Here is a 22,651-nt window from a genome sequence, read left to right as displayed (position 1 = left end):
TAATATCTCACGTTTGAAGTTAAAATCACACCTTTCAAGATCAAAATAATATTTTTCCTCTAAAATTACCATTGCTCTTATTTGTATTTAAAATCTCAGGGAAGAAATTCCCTGAAAAACATAGGTTTATAAAAAGAGGCATGGCTTCAAAAATCAAACATTGTGAGCAACGTTAGTTTAAAATGCCTGTAGTCCAAATGGCTCCATTCTCTTTTATGATCCCAGGTTCTGCCATAGGGAAATTCTGAGAACAAGAATGATATATTTTCACTGTCTGAGAGAGAACACATCCTATATTTTCCTATTGCTAGGATGACACGAGAACAGAATTTCAAAATCCCAAAAATGTTCATCCTCAGGTAGGCAAGTGCCTGATCAAGTGCCTTGATTCTTTGGGAATATGGCTTCAGTTTTACATTTAGGCTTTTTTTCTTTAACAAACTAAGATTCCCCCTTTTACATTCTTTGCAAGGGAACTCCAGAAACAAGGAAGCTTCCTAACTCATATCTGCCATAGGTTCATTTTGCAGATGTAAATATAATTCTACATCTCATTCTTAGTGAATGGAAATGGAGAGACATGCAATCAAAAGATGCATGTCAGTAATGGGAAATAAATTGCAGATTAATAATTCTCTCCTGTTTCCAACATTAACCTGTATTACTAGTGTCTCAAAACAAAAGTATTTAAAATAAATGATTTTAACACAGAGGTCTCAGGTGGAAGACATATGGGAAGGATATGGTTTTCACACTCATTTTGTTTGCATGACATGATGTTTTCTTTTTTAATTAAATAAACAGTTAAAATATTTTCAATAAAATCAGAAACTGTTTTTATTTTAAATAAAATCAAAGTATCTGCTAAGTGACGTATTACTCTGAAGAATTATTTATTTTTATAAGCTGATATAATTACTTATGTTTAAAATTGCAATTAGCAAGATGTGGTTAAAAGCAAAAGACTAAAGCTAATTCATGTTTCATCCAGGGTTTAGCTTTTCAGAACAAATACATTACATTTATTTATTTATTTATGTTTGCAAGTATAGTATAGACTTCAAAAGATCCCGACTGTATTCTGACAGTCTTTAAGTTTCTGGTAAGTTATTAGTCAAACATTGTCAATTGTTATATTGTTATAACCTATTATCTCCATTAGTTACCTCAGTCAGAATTTACTTTTAGCTCTCTCATGGGTCTAATTACCAGTAAACCAATTTCACATACAGATTAGCAACTCGAATTCTGGAATCAGTTGGCTTTTAAGTTCAAATCTCTTTACCAGTTAAGTAATCTTAAGTAGGTTTCCTCTACCAGCCTCAGTTTTCTCAACTGTAAAATAGAATCAATACGCCTTTTATTACGTAGGGTTGTTGCTATGTTAAATGACATGACTTATGTGCATAACTTAGCCCTGGAGTCCTCCTCTTCTCCATGATGTCCAACACAATTGCACTTCCTTCTCAGAGCCTACCTCAGACTACCTCTTGCACTTCATGACATGGAGGCAGATTCTCCATTGATAGTCTACACACTCCTTCAAAAACATTACTCACTTTCGCTTTACATATTTCATAATCATAATACACAGCTAATAAAATACATTGTCACAGACATCAATTTTATTGTGTTGTATGATAAAATTGGGATTTATGAGTTTTTGTTTGCTTACTGTCCTTGAATTGACAATTTGCCACTTTTTTAGTTCCTTCAGCTTTCACACCACTGAAGTAAGTTAAAAATCCCAACTTAATTTTACTGGACTACATTACTAGAAAAAGTAAATAGAACTATACATAAAAGTGTATAGAATATTAACATATGTTTCTACTTTTCCAATTTCTTTGGACAGAAATTCTTGTTTGTGTTCTGGCTCAAACAATGACTATTTTGGCTCAAATAATGAATGATACCTATAAATTCTATTTTCAGTCAGCAGAATTGCTTTGTAAATCTTCAGTTCTGGGAAAATTTCAGTAATAGAATCAGCATGTGAATGGCACTAGGATATATTGTAAAATGAATCAAATTTTATCTGTTGTTCCCATAGAAATTTTATAACTTTTCATAGATTTTTCCACCAAGGATAGCTAAATGTCTGGTATATGACATAGAGCTATCTGAGAAGAAAAATACTTTGAAATGAGCCATGTTTTGAAAGATGAAAACCAAAACATTAAATCGCATTTTGTCTATCACCTTGATGTAACTTCATTCTTAATATATAAAATAATCTAGTATTTAATGACATTCACACATAAAAATTATATCATTTTCTTTCACATTCTCACTTGTTATTCTACTAAGACTTTGTACCATATCTACCAACTAGTAGTACTATATTAGCATTACAGTAGCATTACATTTCACTTGGCTTAAACCATAAAAAGTTTTATGCATTCCTGCTAAATTCATCTTGTAATTAATCAGGTTTAGAGACATGCTATAAAGTGCTTTAGATCACAGAAATATAAATCTATTCACTATTTTTTACAATTCATTCCAAATTTATTTGTATCAGAAATGAATATGTTATTTTAAGAAGTTTGAAAACTATTGCAACATTTTCTAATTATTAATGTATGCATTTATAAACATAAATGTCAGGAGTGGCATACATCAAAATATTTAACACAGTCATAACTGTTGGTGATATTGTCAGCTGTCAGCTGAATAACTTATATAATATTAAAACCTTCTTAATAACTTCTAGCAAAATAAAATTTATAAACAATATCTTTTATCCCCAAATAAAGAAATGTACAGATAACTGGTAGACTGAAAAAGCTAAAACTAAAATGAATATATGTGAGAATTTTTGAATTTATGGTTAAATTTTTGTTCATTAAGCTGCTTAAAAGACTGCAGCGTTCTTGGAATTGTATGTATTTTAAGCCCCTCATTGTACAAGGGAGAAAAGTTAGGCCCAGAGTGATAAAACATCTTGAATTGATAAGGTATAATTGCTTTGCATAATTGACAGGAAATGAAGATAGTTTTTAAATTCTTAATAATCAGTTTGACTGCACTTTCCTATTTTTATTCACCATATATATCCAATTGTTGTTTATATCTACCTTCCTAACCATGGAACTTTGTTTTTACTTAGCCAAGAGGAGAGGCTTTGAATTCAGTCTATCATTCCAACGAAGTTATGGGATTTATAAAATAGCACGTGAAGATTACTATGATGATGATGAAAATTCTACATCCTATCACAATCTCATGAATTCTGAATATAAAACGACAAAGGACTCTCAGAGAGACACTTGTAATATCTTCAATTCCATAAAAGTGGAAATCAGCACCGCACCCTCTCGGGACAGTTCCATACTAAAAGGGATCAACAAATACACGAATACTGATATTACAGAGGCTAAGCAGGAGTGCCACAGTGAAAAGGGCGTTGATCCACTGCTTTCTGAAAGAACAGGAGATGATATTAACTATGAAGAAACCACCTTTTTGGAAGGGCCAGAAAGAAGACTTTCTCATGAGGAGAGTCAGAAACCAGACCTTTCAGACTGGGAATGGTGTAGAAGTAAATCAGAAAGAACCCCTCGTCAGGTACAGTAAAGGTTGTTCTTTCTGTGAAATTAAAAGTGAGACCAAATATGATAGGCATGAAAAAAATGATCAGATGTTTATTTCATTCAATCAAGTCCAAGGTTAATTTCACTTGCTTTGATTTATTTCCATAATATCAAATTTTATTTCAAGGTGTTCTTTGAGGGACTTTAAAATTTTTTAAGTTATACATTTTCATTCAAAATCTGCGTTTTGGGATTGACAGAGTTAAACAGGTTCTTTGAAAAGGCTGGAGCTTTCTAATTTAACGTCAAGTAATCTGTCTAAATTCAGACTAGACTCTCAGAAATTGTTTCAAATTAGTTAACTCGTAAGTTTTATTTTTCCCTCTCCCACCCAAAAAGTATTATTCCACACGTGCCCAAGGGAAGTTTTCTTTATAAAGGCAAATATTTATACAGCTAGTGGTGGGGAGGGTAGTCCTGCTGCAACTATACTAGACAGCTTGCCTATTAATCTTGCTAGAACTAGTCCCTCCAGTACTCAGCAGGAACAAAAAAGAGCTATTCCAGAATATACCCAAGTGAGCCTTTGTAAGCTCTGCTAAATGTCCTATCCTTTTTAAGGATAGAAGAATGGTTTTATGTTTTATAAAACTGAAAGAATTTGCACCTTAATTTTGTCCCATTTTCTCCTAGGTTCCAGCCTGCCTAGAATGATGAGGGATACTTCTTATTTTGTTGAAACTGTAGTGTAATATTGATGTGAGATTGTTCTTTACTCCAAACTCTCATATCTGGCTATTAAAATTGCCCTTGCTTCCCACACTACTGATTTACTAGGGAGAGGAGCCTTTTTCTGCAAGATTCAATGGAAATCAAAGTCCATTTGTCAAAACAAAAACATAATTCCAAAAATATGTGCAAGGAATAATGCATTCATTAATCAAAACATGACCACATATCACCAAATATGAATATGGGCAGAATACTTTGAGACCTCCTTTATTCTCAGTGATAATTAAAGCTACTAGTCTTACTCTAATATCACCATTTAAAAAGTAAGTTGGATAGGGGCGCCTGGGTGGCTCAGTCAGTTAAGTGTCTGCCTTTGGCTCAGGTCATGATCTGAGGGTCCTGGGATTGAGCCCCACCCAAAATGGTACCCCAGCTAAGAGGAAAATCCCTACAGTTTCATCATCAATTTATTCCTGAATAATCTAAACCTCCTGGTTTTCTTGCACTTAAAAATTGTTAGGTAATATTCATGACAAAATGGTGTGTGTGTGTGTGTGTGTGTGTCTATGTATGTATGCATCCCGATAACTTGCAACTACCTTGGTGTGCTATTTCTCTGTCCCATCCCCATGCTTACCCCTTAGGGATTACACCTATCCTGAATATTGCTCATGCTTTTTAATTGCTTTATCACAAGTGAGTGCATTTCTAACACAATATATTATTTAGTTTTGCTTATTTTGAACTTTTTAAAGATGGTGTCATACTGTACCTAATCTTCTGGGACTTGCTTTTTTCCGCACTCAACATTTTTTTAATGTATTTTGTCAAAACACTGGAAATTATCATCTAAAATATCACAACTTATAGCCCTCATTTAAAAGTTTGATTATAGTTTGGAAAGTATAATCAATTAACTACCCTAGAAACTTATGAAAGGATCAGACACTTTATACTGTATTATGAGCATAATCTATATATAGATTTTATAAATCAAAAAAGAAAATGATATATAGAAGGCACAAAATTTTGATCAATCCAAATCAAATACCAATTAATACCTTTCAACTACAAGGATTTGCTTAAGTATTAATATTTTAATATCTGTGAAGAACAAATAGTTCAGGAAATTGATCTAAAATGGTGCTTGTGAAAAAATCATTAGTAAAAAAATAGAGAACATTCGGGAAAGATAAAATTTCTATTTTCAGAGACTAACTGAAATTAAATGAAATACTATTATAAATTTTCAAACAGCAGTAAGAAATCCTTAAATTATAGGCTGACGTTATTGATATGACTTGCCTTTAGCAGAACTGCCTCCAAACTTGAAGTTTAACACGTAACCCAAATACATTTAGGGTTGAAAAGCTTATGAAAACTCTTCCATGACCAAAGACAGGTTTTCATCTGTAACCTATCCTTCACCAGCAGATATTTCATGGGAGTAGATGGTGACTTAGAAAGCACTTTCATTTCATCCTTTTCTCCCAAGTACCTTTTTTGCTCTGAAAGCAATGTTAACTTATGTATCCTAAAGTGATACATTAAACTGCAGTGGACACTACGGTAAGTTTATAAAAATACTATCTCTTCTGATTTTCTATGGTTGTACTGTCAAATATTTAGGCTCTATCTATCAGTTCATATTTAAGTGCCCTACAATTTATAGTGTGTATTCTTTGTTCTTAGGGTTAAAAAAAAGCAGGTTTGATTTAAAATAAATATAGTGAGCCTTATTTTGACAATACACGTTGCTTAATTTTTTATTAGAGTTTATGTTAGTAAACAAATTCTCAGTGTATTTTGTTGGAAATCCTGGAAGAAGTGAAAGCATCAGATCAAGGTTAAGGTGTAAAAAAGATGGTCATAGAATGGCTTCAGTAGGTTTAAATGTGTGATCCAATAAAATTTATCAGAGTTGCAAGTGGTTGTAAGACTGAAATTTAGTGTTAAACTTAACCACACAATTACTTCATTTTGGATCCCTAGTAGGTAGAATCCTAAGAAGTTCACTTTTAAAATATTCATAAAAAATAGAAATGTCAGCGCTCTTCAGTTACAAAGTTTTAATATGGTAGCCATAAGTGTGACTGTCCCTCAAATGAAATAAGGATTTTCCAGAACCTAAAAGTTTTGTCATCTATGAATAAAGAAAATTGGACTTATAAAATAATTTGGTGGCTTGTGGGTGATCACTCTAATTTTCTTTTCTAATATAAAGCCCATCAATGAATTCCATTTTCTTTTCTTTTAATGTGTTGTCTTAAAGCTCTAGAAACTCATTTGATATAATAAATCAGAAACAAAGATATGCTGTAACTATGCCACTTAATCCCTTTTATAATCCTATCATCAAAGCATCTGAAAGCTGAAAGGTCCTCCACCATGCCAGTAGAATACAGAAAAACAGAGTCTGAAACAATCCTCAAATGAGAGACCAAGCAGGGGAAAGTGATGACATTTGAATTAGCTACACAAACCACTTAGCATAAGGATGAATAAATAAACAAGAACTAACTTTAAAGTCACCTGAGCATCAAAGAAATTTTATTCTCATTTTAAGAAAAATGTTTTAACTATTTAAAAATAGTTTTACAAAGCAAAGTTGTGTTTGCTAGCAGAGTGAAGCAGCAACATTGGTTTCTATAGCTTTTAAATATTATTATTTCTTTAAATAATTTTCATTAAAAACTGTGGAAACCAAGTCAAACTAGATTATTTTGGGTTCTTTACATTAGAGCTTCTCAAATTTTACTGTACAAATAAGTCAAATGGAGATCTTGTTAAAAGGTAGATTGTGACTGAGTAAATCTGAGGTAGGCTCCAAGATTCTGCATTTCTGACAAACTCCTAGCTGACTCTGATGAAAATAAAAAGTCCCATCCCAGACCTAGAGTCAAAATCCCCAGTTGGTTCAAAAGCACATTAAAATTTAAGAAGTCCTGCATTAGCATCTAATCCCTAGGAGATAAATACCAGTTTAAAGGGCAGGGCAAATTAATTCCTTCCATTTAATATATGCCTTGTAAAATAAAATAAGGCTAGAAGAAAATACTCCAATACAATAGTCTCCCCTTATCTGTGGGGGATATGTTCCAAGACCCCCAGTGGATGCCTGAAACTGCAGATAGCACAGAACCCTACATATACTATGTTTTTTCCCCCAAACAAACATACCTAGATACAGTCTAATTTATAAATGAGGCACAGTAAAAGATTAATAATAATAACTGCAATGATAGTAATATACTGTAATAAAAGTTATGTGAATATGGTCATGCTCTCAGTTTCAAAATATCTTATTGTACTATACTCCCCCTTATTGTGATGATGTGAGATGATAAAATGTTATATGATGAGATGAAGTGAGGTGAGTGACATAGGCAGTGTGATGCAGCATTAGGCTACCACTGACCTTCTGATGCTATCTCAGGAGGATTATCTGCTTCTAGACCATGGTGGCTGTGGGTAACTGAAACCACAGAAAAGTGATACCTGGATAAGTGAGGGAGCTACCTGTACATATTATCTCTTACCTCTCCTAAAAACAGTGCATCTTCTCTTTTCATTTTTAAAAAAGTAGACTATTAAAAATTAAATCAGGCATAAAATATTAGTGTTTCCTGTGACATTGTTAACTTAATAACTGTAAATGCTTAAACCTATTCTCTGAGTAATTTTTGACATTTTAACTGAAGTGACCATAGGAGAAAAATTCACTTATCACCTTCTATTTGTAGCCTGAAGGCAGTCATTCTAACACAAATGACTGTCTGGAGTATACATATTTTATATTTAGCTATATCTATTTGTTAGAGTGGTTAGTTCATTACTCATTGTTACACTGCTTTCTTTTTTTATAAACATTTATAACTTCTATTGTTTTGTGATTATAAAGTAATATAATTATTGTAGAAAATTTAGAAATTGTTGATACGCAAAGAAAAAACACCCAATTCAAACTACCCAAAGTTAACCACTATTTACATTTTATCATCTAAAACTTCAGGCTCTTTCCCATGCATATATTCTTATTTTTGACAAAAACAGGATCACATTGCATATACTCTTTTGGAATCCGCTTTTCTTTGTATAACAGTATAATTTCCACCTGCTTTAAATTGTTCAAGCACTTTCTGAGATTATCTGGTACAGTTTAGAATGGCTGTTTGGAGTGCAGCTGAAAACTCATCCATAAATGTAAATTTGTTCTCAAGTACTTAAAGTCTTGATAGTTGAAGCTAAGGGGGTTTCCTTGTAAACTACTTCAAATATTCCATAACAAATTTGTAATCCTCACAGCATGTATCACTTGCTTAAATGAAGTAAAACTGAGCTGTTTAATTGTTGACTTTCTACAAATTCAAGGGGATTACCATTGGATCAAAGCTTATGTGGAATTTTATAATTCACATTTTAAGCTAAGAATTTTGTTAACATTCTCAAAAACACCTCGTGGTTTAAGGAGACCTTAAAAGGCTATGTACTGGAACTTCCCATTTATGGCTTGAATCTCTTCTATGACCTCCTATTGAGTGGTTATCCCTTACTTGAACTCAAATGCCTGGAAATTCACTACACTTTTCAAACTTTTTATTGTGAACTAATTTTAGACTTACAAAACAGTTTCAAAAATGGTACAGAGAGTTTTAATGTATCCTTCATTCAGCTTCCACGAATGTTAACATGTTATATGACAATAATGTAATTATCAGGAAATTAATAATTGAGTTATAGACCTTATTTCAATTTTGCTAGTTGTCCTGTTTATGTTCTCTTTTTGGTCCAGAATCTAATCCCGGATCCCATATTGCATCTGTTGCTATTACTCCTCAGTCTCTTCCAATCTATAGCAGTTCTTCAGTCTTGTCTTCTATGACTTTGGCAATTTTGAACTGGCTAGTTTGTTTTGTTTCGGAATATCCTTCAATCATGTTATGTTTTCTATTGATTCAATTCAAGTTATGTATTTTTGGCAAGAATACTATAGAAGTGATGCTTGCCCTTCCCAGCTCATCAGATCAAGAGGTACATGATGTTGATATGTCTTATGATGGTGATTTTGTAAAGGTGATGTGTTCCAGATTTCTCCATGTAAAGTTACTATTTTTTCCTTTGTAATTTGTAAGTATCTTATGGGGAGACATTATGAAACTATGCAAATATTCTGTTTCATGTCATACTTTTGCCCACTAATTTCAGCTTTAATTGATGAATCTTGCTTGCAACGATTATATGAAGGTAATTTTCTATTTCTATCATTTCTTCTATATTTATTATTGGAATTCTTCTGTAAGAAAAAGCTATTTCTTTTCCTTCACTTGCTTATTTATTTATATCAGTATGGGCTCAAAGATTTTGTTTTAATCTGTAAGTTATAAACCATACTGTTATTCTTTATTTTGTTACTCCAGTTGTCATAGATTTGGCCATTGGAAGCTCTTTCAGGGTGATGCCTATATCCATCCAGTGGCTATCCTTATCTTTTTTAGCACTTCCTTATTTTCTAGCAGCACAAGATATTCTAGCCTCATCTTGTATTATTCCTGACCCATCCTTAGACTCAACCATTTTCCCAAGGAGTTCTGGTTCCTTTTATTGGAAAATGGTATTTAGAAAACAATATCGGGTGCTAGGTATACTCATTGCTACTGGGGTGTCTTGCTTTTAGACCTTATCATTAGACAGATCTAGGAAATGGGTATATGTATACTCATGTACACATCTATATTTCTGTAACAGTTTCTCTGTATCAATAATTTAATACCATGAGTTTGCACTAATACCTCCAAGTCCAATCAAATACCATTGATTCATTCATGCCTTTCCCTTTTCTTATTTGTTACTTATTTTTCTGGCAGTGAGACAATTGGCTCTCACTCTCCACAAATGTATTTACTTATTTGCTCAATCCTGGTATACATATAAAGTAGTTTTAGAATTGTGAACCTACACTCTTGTGGGGAAAAAAAAAGTACTGACTAGAGTATAATACTTGGGTATAGTTCTTTTCATCTTTAAACTTTTGGTATATAGTTAAAATACGATCCTCCCCATTTACTTAGGTTAGTTATTTTCATTTTCATTCCCTTCATTTTATATTACATTTTGAGTTCCTCCCACTTTCTTTTTGATTTTGGTTATTTATGTTTGGGTATGTTAAACATTGCCATGATTATAAGAGTCAGAACTACATAATATATATGCTTTCCTCCCTCATTCCTTCTTCCCTGTTCCCATTTTCCCCATTCTTTCCACCCTGTACCTACCTATCCCTTGTGTGTAATCAATCTCATAGTTTCTGGTTTAACGACCTTGTATTTCTTTTGCAAAATGAGCAGATACATGCATACCTTCTTATATGTCCTTCTTCCTTACATATACTCTTTTGCACTTTACTTTTTCCACTAAACAGTGTATCATAGAAGTCACTCCCTATCAGTTCATAGAGATATTTTATTTTTTATAGCTGCAAAATTATACATAGTGTGGATACACCATAGTTAACACAATCACTCTCTTATATGGGTCTTACAATGTTTCTAGTATTTTACAATTAAAAAATATTGCAGTAAATGTTACACATATGTATTTTCATATTGCTGGAGGTGTATCTTCAGAATAAATTCCTAGAATTAGGATTTTTGTGTCAAAAATAAGTGTAGTTTTGTTAGGAATTGCCAAATTCTCTCCCAGAAGAGTCATACCAATTTGCACTCCCATTAGCAATATGTAACAGAGGACTCTTTTCCTCACAACCTCAGTAACAGTATATTATGGTGTTTTTAAATTTTTGTCAGCCTGAGAGGAGACAATCTCAGAATTGTTTTAAATTATATTTATGTAATTATAAATGAGTTTGAATAGTTTCATATGTTTAAGAGTGCTTTTTGTCTTTTTACTTTTTGTGAATTGTCTGTTCTTATCTTTTCCTTATTTTTCTATCAGGTTTTTGTCCCTTTATCCTTTGATTTTTAAGAGTTCTTTATATATTAGGTATATTAGTCCTTTGTCTGTGATGTATATTACAAAGATATTTTCCCAGTCTGTCAGTTATCTTCTGTTTATGGTGTTTTTTTTTTTTTTAAGAATACATACTTTAAAAATTTGTTTACAGTAAAAATTATCAGTCTTTTATTTAATTGGCTCTGGATTTTGAGTCATCATTAGAAAACCAGTTCAAAATGGAATTCACCCATGTTTTCTTCTAGTACTTGTATGATTTCAATTTTTACATTTGGATCCCAGATCCATTTGGAATTTATTTTTGTATTTGGTGTAAGGTATGAATATAATTGTCTTTTTTCTAAATGGTTACCCATCATTTAATAAAAAATATAATTTATTTAAAAGTCCATCATTACTCACAGTGTTTTGAGATATCATTTTTATCTTATACTACATTTCCATACCTACTTGGGTCGATTTCTGGGTCTTCTATTCTATTCCACTATCTATTCATGCACTAGTATCTCACTGTTTAAATTGGAAAGGCTATTATAGTGAGTTTTAATGTCTGGTAGGGCTGGTTCCTCTCCCCCACCCCCAGTATTTTTTTCTTTTTCAGTATTTTTCATGCTATTCTTGAACTGCTTCATATCTAAATCACTTTCAACTCCATAAAAAAGCTTTATCAAGGTGTGTTAAATTTATAAATTAGTTCAGAGAGAACTGACATCTTTATAATGTTTTGTTGTCCTATCCAAGAACAGGGGATGTCTTTCCATTTCTTCTAGTCTACTCTTGTTATCTTTCTCCTGAAAGATTTTAAAGCTGTCTTCCTACAAGTTTTATACCTTTTCATTAAGTTTATTCCAAAATACTCAATCTTCTTTGTTTTCATTGTAAATGAGGTTCTTCTACCATTATGTTCTCTAACTGGTTCTTGTTTGTGTATTTTAAGGATATTGATTTCTGCTTGTATATATTATTCTGTTACATTAGTGAATTATTTTATTGTTTAAATAAAATCATTGATTATCTAGGGTTTCCTAGGTATACTATCATATCATCATCAAATAGAGATAGTTTTACTTTTTTATCAATTGTTATACCTGTTTTTAATTTCTCTTGTCTGGTTGCATTGGCTAATACCTCTAGAACAATTTTGAATAGTGGAAGAGACAGGGCTTCCTTGCTTTATTCTTTATCTTAGTGAAAGGTTTCTGATGCTTTCTCATTAAAGAAGATATTGGCTCTCACTACTTTGTAAAGCAGGTAATTCAATATTTTGATGATGATAATATTATGATAACTAATATTTACTGAGCACTTGCTATGTACCACACACAGTTGTAAGCACTTTACATATAATCGCTCATTTAGTATTCACAAAGTCTATCTGGTAGATATTATCCAATGTTACAGATGGAAAAACTGAAGCACAGAAAAGTCTATTGGGGCCTAGGAGCAAACTCAGGCTCTGACTCCAGGGATAGTCCACATATGCACTATCATAACTGCTTCAGAGAGATAATTTTCATAGTTAGCAAATCATTTCTTACACTAACTCCTATCCATTCTCCTCACACAGGCAGATCAGTATCACCTAGGGAACCTTTAAAAATGTCCCACCCACAGAAATTCTGATTTAATTGGTATGCAGCAAGATTTGGGTAATGTTTTTAAAAACTCTCTGTGTGTAGATATTTACAAAATGTATCATCGACAAAGGACTTGCATTTAGAGTATGTATTTTATAAAGAACACCAATAAATGAACATGAAAATGACAGAAAACCCAATAGTATATGACCAGAGATTTAAAGCCATACTTCACATAAGAGGAAATAAAAATAACCATACACATATATAAAGGTATATCACATCATTAATAACCTGGAAATCTCAATTAAAATAGCAATGAGACACCACTGCACACCCACAAGAATAGCCAAAATTAAGCCATCTAACAATGCCAAGAGTTGATGAGAAACAGTCTGGGAACATCTACAAAAGTTAAATATATACATGCCTCACACCCCAGCAATTCCACTCTTGGGCATACACCCTAGAATTGCACGGTTCAATACAATAGCCACTTCTCACATATATCTACTTAAATTTGAATTAATTAGGGGCACCTGGGTGGCTCAGTCAGTTAGGTGTCCAACTTGTATTTCAGCTCAGGTCACATTCTCATGGGTCGTGAGACAGAGCCCTGTGTAGGGCTCCACACTCAGCAGGGAATCTGCTTGGGATTCTCTCTCCCTCTCCCGCTGTCCCTTCTCTCTCTCTCTCTCAAATAAACATATCTTTTTAAAAAATTAATTAATTTTTTATTTAAAATTCAGTTCCTCAGTTGCACTATTCAGTTCTAGGGCTTAATATCTAAATATGACTAGTGGCTACTATACTGGACAACAAAAATATAAAGCATTTCTATCACTGCAGTTCTATTGGACAGTGCTATCCTAGATCATGTTTATGTTTCTTTTTTTTTTTCTTTAAAGATTTTATTTATTTATTTGTCAGAGAGAGAGCGAGACAGAACACAAGCAGGGGGAGAGGCAGGCAGAGGGAGAAGCAGGCTCCCCGCCGAGCAAGGAGCCCGATGTGGGACTCGATCCCAGGACCCTGGGATCATGACCTGAGCTGAAGGCAGCCGCTTAACCGACTGAGCCACCCAGGCGTCCCCACGTTTATGTTTCTGGAAGCTCTTTTTGTAATAGCCCCAACGCTTAGGGATAGACCAAAAGTCCATCAACATTAGAATGGATAAATAAATTGTTGAATATGTTTACAACAGAATACCATGTGCAAAAGTGTATTTTACATGAAGCCAAATAAGCTTGCCTGATCTCTCCCAAGGCTGGGAGGGGCTTTAGCAATGTGTTTATATGGACATAGGTTTTTGTAAAATTAACAAAAACAATATTTGTGTATTCCTTTTCTTAAAGAAGACAAGTAAGCCCCTCAATATCTGGTTCAACCCCTAACCAAAAAAACAATGAAATTTAAAAAACTAAAGCTACACAAAATGTGAATGAGTTTTGCAAATATATGAAAGAAACATAACAAAAGGAGCATATACTCTATGATTGTATTTAATAAAGCGTAAAGGCAGACACAACTAATTTAAATGATTTAGGGATACATTCAAAAATGGTAAAACCATAAAGAAGAATTGGGAGGTAATTATCACAGAAGTCTAAGTAGTGTTTCTTTTTAGAAAGAAAGTACACATGTAGTCCCCTGGGGTGCTGGAAATGTTCTATTTGTCATCTTAGGGAGTGATTATATTCTTTTACACTGCATAGTTATCCTTAATGCTGTCTTGGATGTGTGTTATGTTTTATAATTTTAAATTAGTTTAAAATAGTTTGCCCAGATGATTTCTCATGAGCATCCATTGCCCTAGGCCTCTCACCATGTCCTGCTTCTATCTCTTGGGACCATCTAGAACCATTCTCTTACCTCTGCCACTTGCTGTTAAGTTAATGGAATATGGTTATCCAATTCTTCATATTGCTGTCTTTTCTCATCCATGCTAACTAAATGTTGTTACTTACAACAACCTTTCTCATCATTAATTCACTTACAGAGCCCATAGTCCTTTAATTATGCAAAACCCAGAATCAGAATATTCAAGGTGTCTTTTCTCCTTTATGCTATGACCTATACATTTGACCCTTGAACAATGCAGGGATTAAGAGCGCCAAAGCCCACCCAGAGTTGGAAATCCACATATAACTTTTGACTCCCCAAGAACTTAACTAACAGTCTACTATTGACCAGAAACCTTACCAATACCATAAACAGTCCATTAACACATATTTTGTGTATGTATTATACACTATATTCTTAGAGTAAGAAAGAGAAAAGAAAATATTATTGAGAAAATCATAAGGAAGAGAAAATACATTTACAGTGCTGTACTGTATTTTTTTTTAAATCTGCATATAAGTAGACCTGTGTGATTCAAACCCATATTGTTCAAGGGTCAACAGTACTTCTCTTAATGCATCTTAAGATCACATTCACTTATTAAGAAGTCATATTGCACTGCTGGTGTATTTAATATCAGCTAACACCCTTAATGCTCTTTTTTGCTCATGCTGCTGCTTAGCCATTTTGTACATTTGTAGTCTACTGTTTGGACTCAATTATATCTTATCTCTGTTCAATTTCATCTTGTTCCATTTAGCCCACTCTTCCATTACTTTTGGTAGCTTTTTGTAGTGCTATCATAAAATGCCTTGAGAGGATTCTAAGACCTGAATTCTATACTATCATTCCCAAATTTGAATCACCCATGGATTTAATAAGTCACCCTTCATATTTTTATTTAAACTGTTGATTAAAAATGTGGAGTGAGACAGGGCCAAACAGAGAGGTCTGCTGCACACTACCAGAAACAAGTCCCATTGTTCATTTTGGTTTATTTAGAAACACCTTTAGTGTTTAGGTTTTGGAGCCTGACAGATCTTTTTCTGGATGTGTTCTTTCCCATTTTACATGGCTAAATCCTGCTTGTCCTTCAGGTGTCCATTTAAATACCTTATACTCTGGAAAGTTTTCCTAGGTTTCCAGTTAGACATTCATAATATACCCTCTACTTATTAAATACTCATTTATTTAAGTTTTCTATGTTGGGAATTAACTTCACAATGACAGAATGGATATTTCTTTTGTTGATTGCTTTATCTATCATCAGCACAAAGCATAGTGTCTGGAAACTAGTATGCATGCAATGATTAGCTGCTGAATGAATGAAAAGCAAGAAAGCAAGAAAGGAAGGAAGGAAGAAGGAAAAAAAGAAAGAATAACAGTATCAAATATGGTGTGTTTATTATGTGTTATACACTGAACTAAATATTTGATGTACATTATCTTATCTAATCTTCACAATAGCAGTTTTACTATTTCCCTATATTATAGATGAGGATACAGGGGTACAGAGGTAGAGGTAACACTGAACTCTGGCCTGCCTGTTTCTAAAGCCCATGCTCCATATGCAACGTTCCATAAGAGACTAGTCACTACTAGAGTGAAAATACATTATAATCCATGATTAAAACAAAGGGTATTACATATCATTTTATTTAGAATAAGGTTTGTTTCAAAATGAATGGTTGTCAGTGAAAGCAACTATGTTTCAAGCTGAAGTGTGGGGGTGACTGAGTTTCTTCCTGCTCTCTAGTAAAGAGAACTCAGTGTGTCAGATAACAAGGACTTCTTACTAATAGTGCCACAAAGATACCTCAGGCCATGCCTTCAAATACTTCTTTTTTTTTTTTTTTAAGATTTTATTTATTTGAGAGAGAGAGAATGAGTGAGAGAGAGAAACATTTGCTTTTCTATATGATGATCCCAGCAGACCCACTGTTACCTCCTGTTAGAAGGGAAGACTCAATGGAGATAAGGGCATTTCCAAAAATGATTTGGACCATTTCCCAGGTGACTTCAGTAAGTTTGGATGCACTCTACCCCTACCATAAGTGATTATTTTTTCCTCTGTGCCTTTTTAAATACATCTCTCTCTCTCCCCTGTCTTTAAGTATATGTTTTTGTAATTATGTATTTGCCATCTTTACAATTGAATCTTTGTGTCTCCCAGAGTCTTGTATGGTGCCTGATGTGACCTTAGTACTCCATAATGATAAATAAAAGAATACATGATCTGGGGCTCAACCACTCTCTCCCAGATTCTCCTACAGGCTTTTCTGGGGAAAGGGGCAATGGCTATGTTTTCTGAATGTCGCTTCCAAGGTGCCAGAAAGTCATTCTTAAGTGAATCCTCAGACAAATGCATAGTTGGAGACCCAAGTATTTAGAAACCCAGAAAATTTGAGAAATAAGAGCTTGTAATGTGGTGGAAAATTGGGGAGAGACAGAGACAGAAAGAAGTTGTTTGAATTCTGATACACTCAGGAAAAACAAAAGGAAAATTGGACTCCAAATTAGTACTTTCCCCACAAATTACAATTCATAAGAATACATGTATTTTGGAATATTCCTCTTTACTCAGCAATTCACAATTATTTTGTGCCACAGTTCATTTTCATAGATGAGAAAAACTAAATGTAAATGTACTTCCAATGTAAGGTAACAGAGAATCATTGGGATTTTCCAAATAATTTATTAAGTGAAACATGATTTTTCAAAACCATCTGAAAAACCAGTGGTATTTTTTTAATGCACTTTATTAGAAACTATATATAGCTCACATTTCAGCATCCTTTCCTCCAACTCAAAGTGGGCAAAAAATTACTATTTATTTATTTTAAATACTTCTGCACACCCTGAAGCAAGTTACAAAAATCAGTGGTCCTCCACAAAAACAATGCTTAGGCTTATTTTTTTCACATCTGTCTTTTCCTTTGCTTCATTCTTCTAGAATCATACCATGGGGGTTCACAGGATGTGTACTGTTTAATAATAGAAAACAGCACTGGTAGAATGAAAAATGTTTCCAGGTTGTTTTTTTCTTCTCAGTGTAGATTTTTCTGCACTCAGGAGAGCTTGCTTGATGTGATAATAATAATGTACTCTGGTAAGAAACCCTGGTTCTTTAGATGTGGTCTTATTTATTTTCCACCATTCCCATGAGGTAGGAGAAGGTACAGTTTTTTGAAGTTTAATAAGACGTCCAGAGATGGCAGATGATTGAACTAGGAAAATAACTTAGGCTCACTGACTCCTACTCTACCAAAATTAAAGGAGATGTGAGATCGGACCTATGCTTGGGTCCAGTCAGGTTTGAGTCACTGCATCTCAACCTTTAGGTAGTGTGGGGAGAATGTGAGGGTACCTGACTGTGCCTATATCATTCAATCAACAAACATTCATTCATTGAGCCCAGGGCTTAGGTACTAATATAATATTCAAAGGTAATAGGATAACTTGCTCTCAAGTTATTCAGAGACCAGGAAGGGCGGGAGGGTACAGATAATGACAACATTTCAAGAAAATTGATGACGGCAGTTTGTGCAAAAGCGCTACAGACACAGCTAATTCTGCCAAAGGGAGAGCGGAAATCATCACAACTTTCACTGTGAGCCATGAAAGGAGTAAGAGTCCATCCTGCAGAAAGGGGTGGAAGGAAGAGAGCACATTCCAATACACAGAGGCATGAAAAGTCCAGGAACTTTCCACATTACATTTTGGTATAAAATTTTGGTTCAAAAATTGCAGTGATAAGTATTGTTTATATATCTATTCAGTTACACATTTTAAAATTTAACATGTGGTTAGCATAATCCTGAGATTCTCCTGGATATTTCTTTTAAAGGAGAAAAATACACTTCAGCTCCTTCTTCTGAAAGAGAAAAGCTAAATTTATCCCAGATGATTAGGAGGGAAATACACAATTATAATATTTTAAAAATATTGACTCTTGGGCGCCTGGGTGGCTCAGTCGTTAAGCGTCTGCCTTCGGCTCAGGTCATGATCCCGGGGTCCTGGGATCGAGACCCGCATCGGGCTCCCTGCTCCTTGGGAGCCTGCTTCTCCCTCTGCCTTTCTCTCTCGCTCTGTCTCTCATGAATTAAAAAAAAAAAAATCTTAAAAAAAAAATATTGACTCTTATTCAGACATCCCCAACTTTATTAATTAGAAATGCCCTTGCAAGAAAAACTATAAATTAATGTTTTTTAAATAACCAAATCTTAGTGTCAGCTTCATGAGGATTAAATTGGCAGTGGCCATGTTTCTTTTTTGTCCCTAGTCCTGTATTTTCTTCAGCAACATCTTCCACAGGGATATCATGCCCATATAGAATGCACAGACTCTCTAAGGCAAGTCCCCGTTGGAATCAAAGAGTGAGGGGTGTTCTCTCCTGTGGAATGATGCACATTGCCTTAAGGAATTGGTTTATACCATAAAAGGCTCCCTGTGTAGTCAGAGAGATGAGTACAGGCTCCACTGGAACTCTAATATCTTAAAACATCTGTACAAATAGCACTTTCCTGTGACCATGGAGTTGCACCATGAGACAGCACCATCCTCCTCCCACAGGAGAGTATTCCTTTGAGGTCAGATCTGAATCATTTTGGTGGGAATTTGTCATGCTGAACCTATACTGTTACAAACAAAAATGGACCGGTATTCTTGGGTCTTCAGAAATGACATCTAGCTCTTTGTAGTTGTGTAGGTTGCAACTGTGGGTCTCTGGACTCAGAGCCATGTGCCTCAAAGCTGGCACTTTCTAGTTCTGATCCATAACTATTGTTCAACCTTTTTTGGACCCTCAGTCCCCTCAACTGAAAAGGGAGATAAAAATACTCACGTCACAAGGTATTGAGGTGAAACAAGCTAAAAGTATGAAGCATCTTTCAAATATTAGGTGTTTGTTGTTAATTAAATATGTATGTATTCATGAATTCATTCAACTAATATTTGTTATGAGCCATTAGTCATTCTGCTTATCTGAACCAGAGTCAGAAAGTTACAGAAATTTGTTACAGTTATTGCCTTGGAGATGCATAGGAGGTCTTCAGATTTATGCCTGTCTCTCAACCAGTTCATAAAGGGAGAATCTATATGTAGAATTTATGGTAAACAGACAGACAAAACAGGAGCTCCCCCCCCAAATCACACACCTGTAAACAGCCTAGTCAAGACTCTACCCAGAGTGTCAGATTCTAGGACTCACTTTTATCTCTCTTCTTGCCCTACTCACTCCCCCTACTATCTGTGAGAAGACCAGGCAGTAATTCACAAAGAGGACACTGTTTGGTTTATTGAAATTGTTACAAAGAATTTCCTGCCTATGTAAGAGTTCCTCTTCTGAGTTTTAAGGTTCCTAGTACTCAGCACCGTTATAAAAAACATGAATGCCTACTCTGGATTTTCCATCTCCAAAGGATCCCCAAGGTTAGGATACAAAAACCAAGTGAAATAACCTTTAAATTCATCATCCTTTCCCTGTCATATAGCAGACATACTGCAAGTTTCTTTCCAGCAAATAACTTCTCTACCTAACAACATCTTAACACCAAGACCCCAGGCACAGAATGACCCTTATATAACCCATAGCTCAGATACGTACTACACACTCATATCCTTTAAGAAATAGTATTTCTCAAAACACAAGCATGCACATGACCACACTCACAAAACAAATAATATGCATTCAAAACTGTAGTCTATTTACACGCCCATTTGGGGGAAGTTCATAGAAGAAGTTGATAGGAGAGAAAGTGAAAAAGAGTCAGCAATGGCTTATATATCACCCTTTGCTGCCTATGAGAAGCACTAAAACTATTCCATAGTTATTCTATAGCCAAAAAGAGTCATTATCCTGATGATGGAGTTCCAAATCATAGACCCTACATGACACAGAGTCATCATACATAAAAGCACATGAGCCCAGAACCTTGGATAACTTTCTTGCTGCTGGGCAGAATTTGGACTCTAGCTCTGGTTCTGTGACTGATTACGTGACATTGAGCAGCCTCTTTGCCTTTGTTTTCTCATCTGAAGAATGAGAAATTTGAGGAAGAACTCAAGACTGGAACTAGGTAACCTCAGGTCTTTTCCAGCCCTAAAATGCTATGGTCTATAATTCTTTCATATATTGCACAGTCCCCAGATTTCACTTTAAAAAGGTTCTCTCTCTAGAGTAGTAGGGTTTTCCCTATTCCACTTACATAAGCCCAACTTTTGGACTTCCACGGCAACTCTGTAATTGCCTCAATTGGTATTTCTTTCTTTTTTTTTTTTTTTAAAGATGTTATTTATTTATTTGAGAGACAGAGAAAGTGAGAGACAGCACAAGTGGATGGGGAGGGGCAGAGGGAGAGGAAGAAGGGCAGAGGGAGAGGGAGGGGCAGGGACATAGGACTCCATCACAGGACCCAGGGATCATGACCTGAACCATAGGCAGATGCTTAACCGACTGAGCGCCACACAGGCACCCCTTCAGTTGGTATTTCTTACTGAAGTTGTTTATATCTACTATAAAGCTATGCCCCTTCAGGCAGTATTGATGAGGCAAACGGAATTTGGTTTTGAATAATTGTTTTCTTTTTTTAATGTTGGAGGTGTTCCTAATTGTGTTATATAATTAGAGCCTGGAAATGTTTCCACAGGAGAAAATGGCTATGCCTTTGCTTTACTAGTAATAGTTATTTATAACTTTACTTCTTTCAAGTTGTTTACTAGAAATAAAATCACACTGAGGCTTTAGGGAAGTGCCTGGAGCTTTTTAATCTTCAAGAATTTCTAAACCTCCTTTGAATTTTCAGCCCTCTGAGTGCAGAGGACATGGTTTCAATCAAGTACCTTGCAATGCCAGTTTATTTCCTCCTCAAAGGTCAAAGTCTGACTGTAGTACCTCTGTTTCTCAAGCACATGCCTATGGAATATAGGATTCTGAGTACTGGGGAATTTGCCATATAAAGCATAAATCAGAACTTTGCCATGGGAAGGCCTCAAATGACTTGACAAGAGTTTTCAAGAGTCCACATATTATTATATCAATGAGCATTTTTTTTAACCTACTTCAGTGTGCCCAGTACTGTGCTCCATATTCACTGCCAGGGACTGAAGCAAAATAACTGCAAATACTGCTTCTTTTCAAGGAAAGAAATCTGTATAGAAGCAGGTGCTTGCAGCTTCAGCCAAATCCTACTTGCGTTGTCGCCTATCTTGGGATAACCCATGAGTTAGAGGAAGCAGAAATGATAGTGTGCAGTCCAAGATGGTTTAAATGTGGCCTGCTCAGTGGAATTTCTCAGCCCCATGCCTGTTTTCTGAGCTTCCACCTTCCCCAGTTCTCTCACAGCTGGGTCAACTCATTTCATCTTCTGCAAATCCAGCCTCACTATTTATTTTCAGAGCAATGTGGGTTTTAGTAGGCTATAAATGCCTCCATTCATCCAGGCTTATTATAGTATCCCTTTTCCTGCAGGCTGGCCCCAGACACAGGGCCTGGGCACTGTGTCCTGAGTTGCCCTTGCTACATTTTAAACTAGAGCCATTTTCTACTTTTTCCAGATCTTGACACACCCATTTCAGCCCTAATCCTACCTCCCAATTCCAGGTCACACAGAAGACAGAGCAACTCGCCAAAAGCCAATTCCCTGAAGGAGTTACTTTCTGAATAACTAATTCACTGAAATTAATAAATTTATCAACATATCAATAATTTGTTTTAAGTTATGAATTTGGAGATATTCTTATTCAGATTATATTCAAGAATATGTTTTACTTAAATAGGATCAAGAATATATTCTTCTCTTGAATACATTAAATTCTACTTATGAAACTATTCTTCAAGAATATACTCATAAGAAAACTTAATGACCCATATGACCCTCAGCATTTAATGAGTTGAACATTGTTTAAAATACAGCTAGAGTAAAATTTATTAATTGAATATATTCAAGAGGACTATTTCTCAGGATCAGCACTTGATAACTGATAAATTTGATGAAA

The 22,651-nt window shown here is 34.6% G+C and overlaps 2 protein-coding genes across 2 annotated transcripts in view; one reads left to right on the top strand and one right to left on the bottom strand.

Moving 5' to 3' along the window:
• Positions 1 to 22,651, bottom strand: part of LOC115943817 (uncharacterized) — a 113,600-nt gene that overhangs the window by 43,824 nt on the left and 47,125 nt on the right. The gene's annotated exons all lie outside the window — the stretch shown is intronic.
• The window catches only part of GPR149 (G protein-coupled receptor 149), a 61,607-nt gene that overhangs the window by 4,502 nt on the left and 34,454 nt on the right, over positions 1 to 22,651 (top strand). The window contains exon 3 of the mRNA XM_081828168.1: positions 3,113 to 3,570. Coding sequence (XP_081684294.1) covers positions 3,113 to 3,570 — 458 coding nt within the window. The remainder of the gene's footprint in view (positions 1 to 3,112; positions 3,571 to 22,651) is intronic.

Source organism: Leptonychotes weddellii, chromosome 1 (genome assembly GCF_054177405.1).
Source record: "Leptonychotes weddellii isolate Sample4059 chromosome 1, ASM5417740v2, whole genome shotgun sequence".
Classification (NCBI taxonomy): Eukaryota; Metazoa; Chordata; class Mammalia; order Carnivora; family Phocidae; genus Leptonychotes; species Leptonychotes weddellii.
The sequence above is the reverse complement of the archived record's forward strand: the minus strand, read 5'-3'. Positions and strand labels throughout refer to the sequence as shown.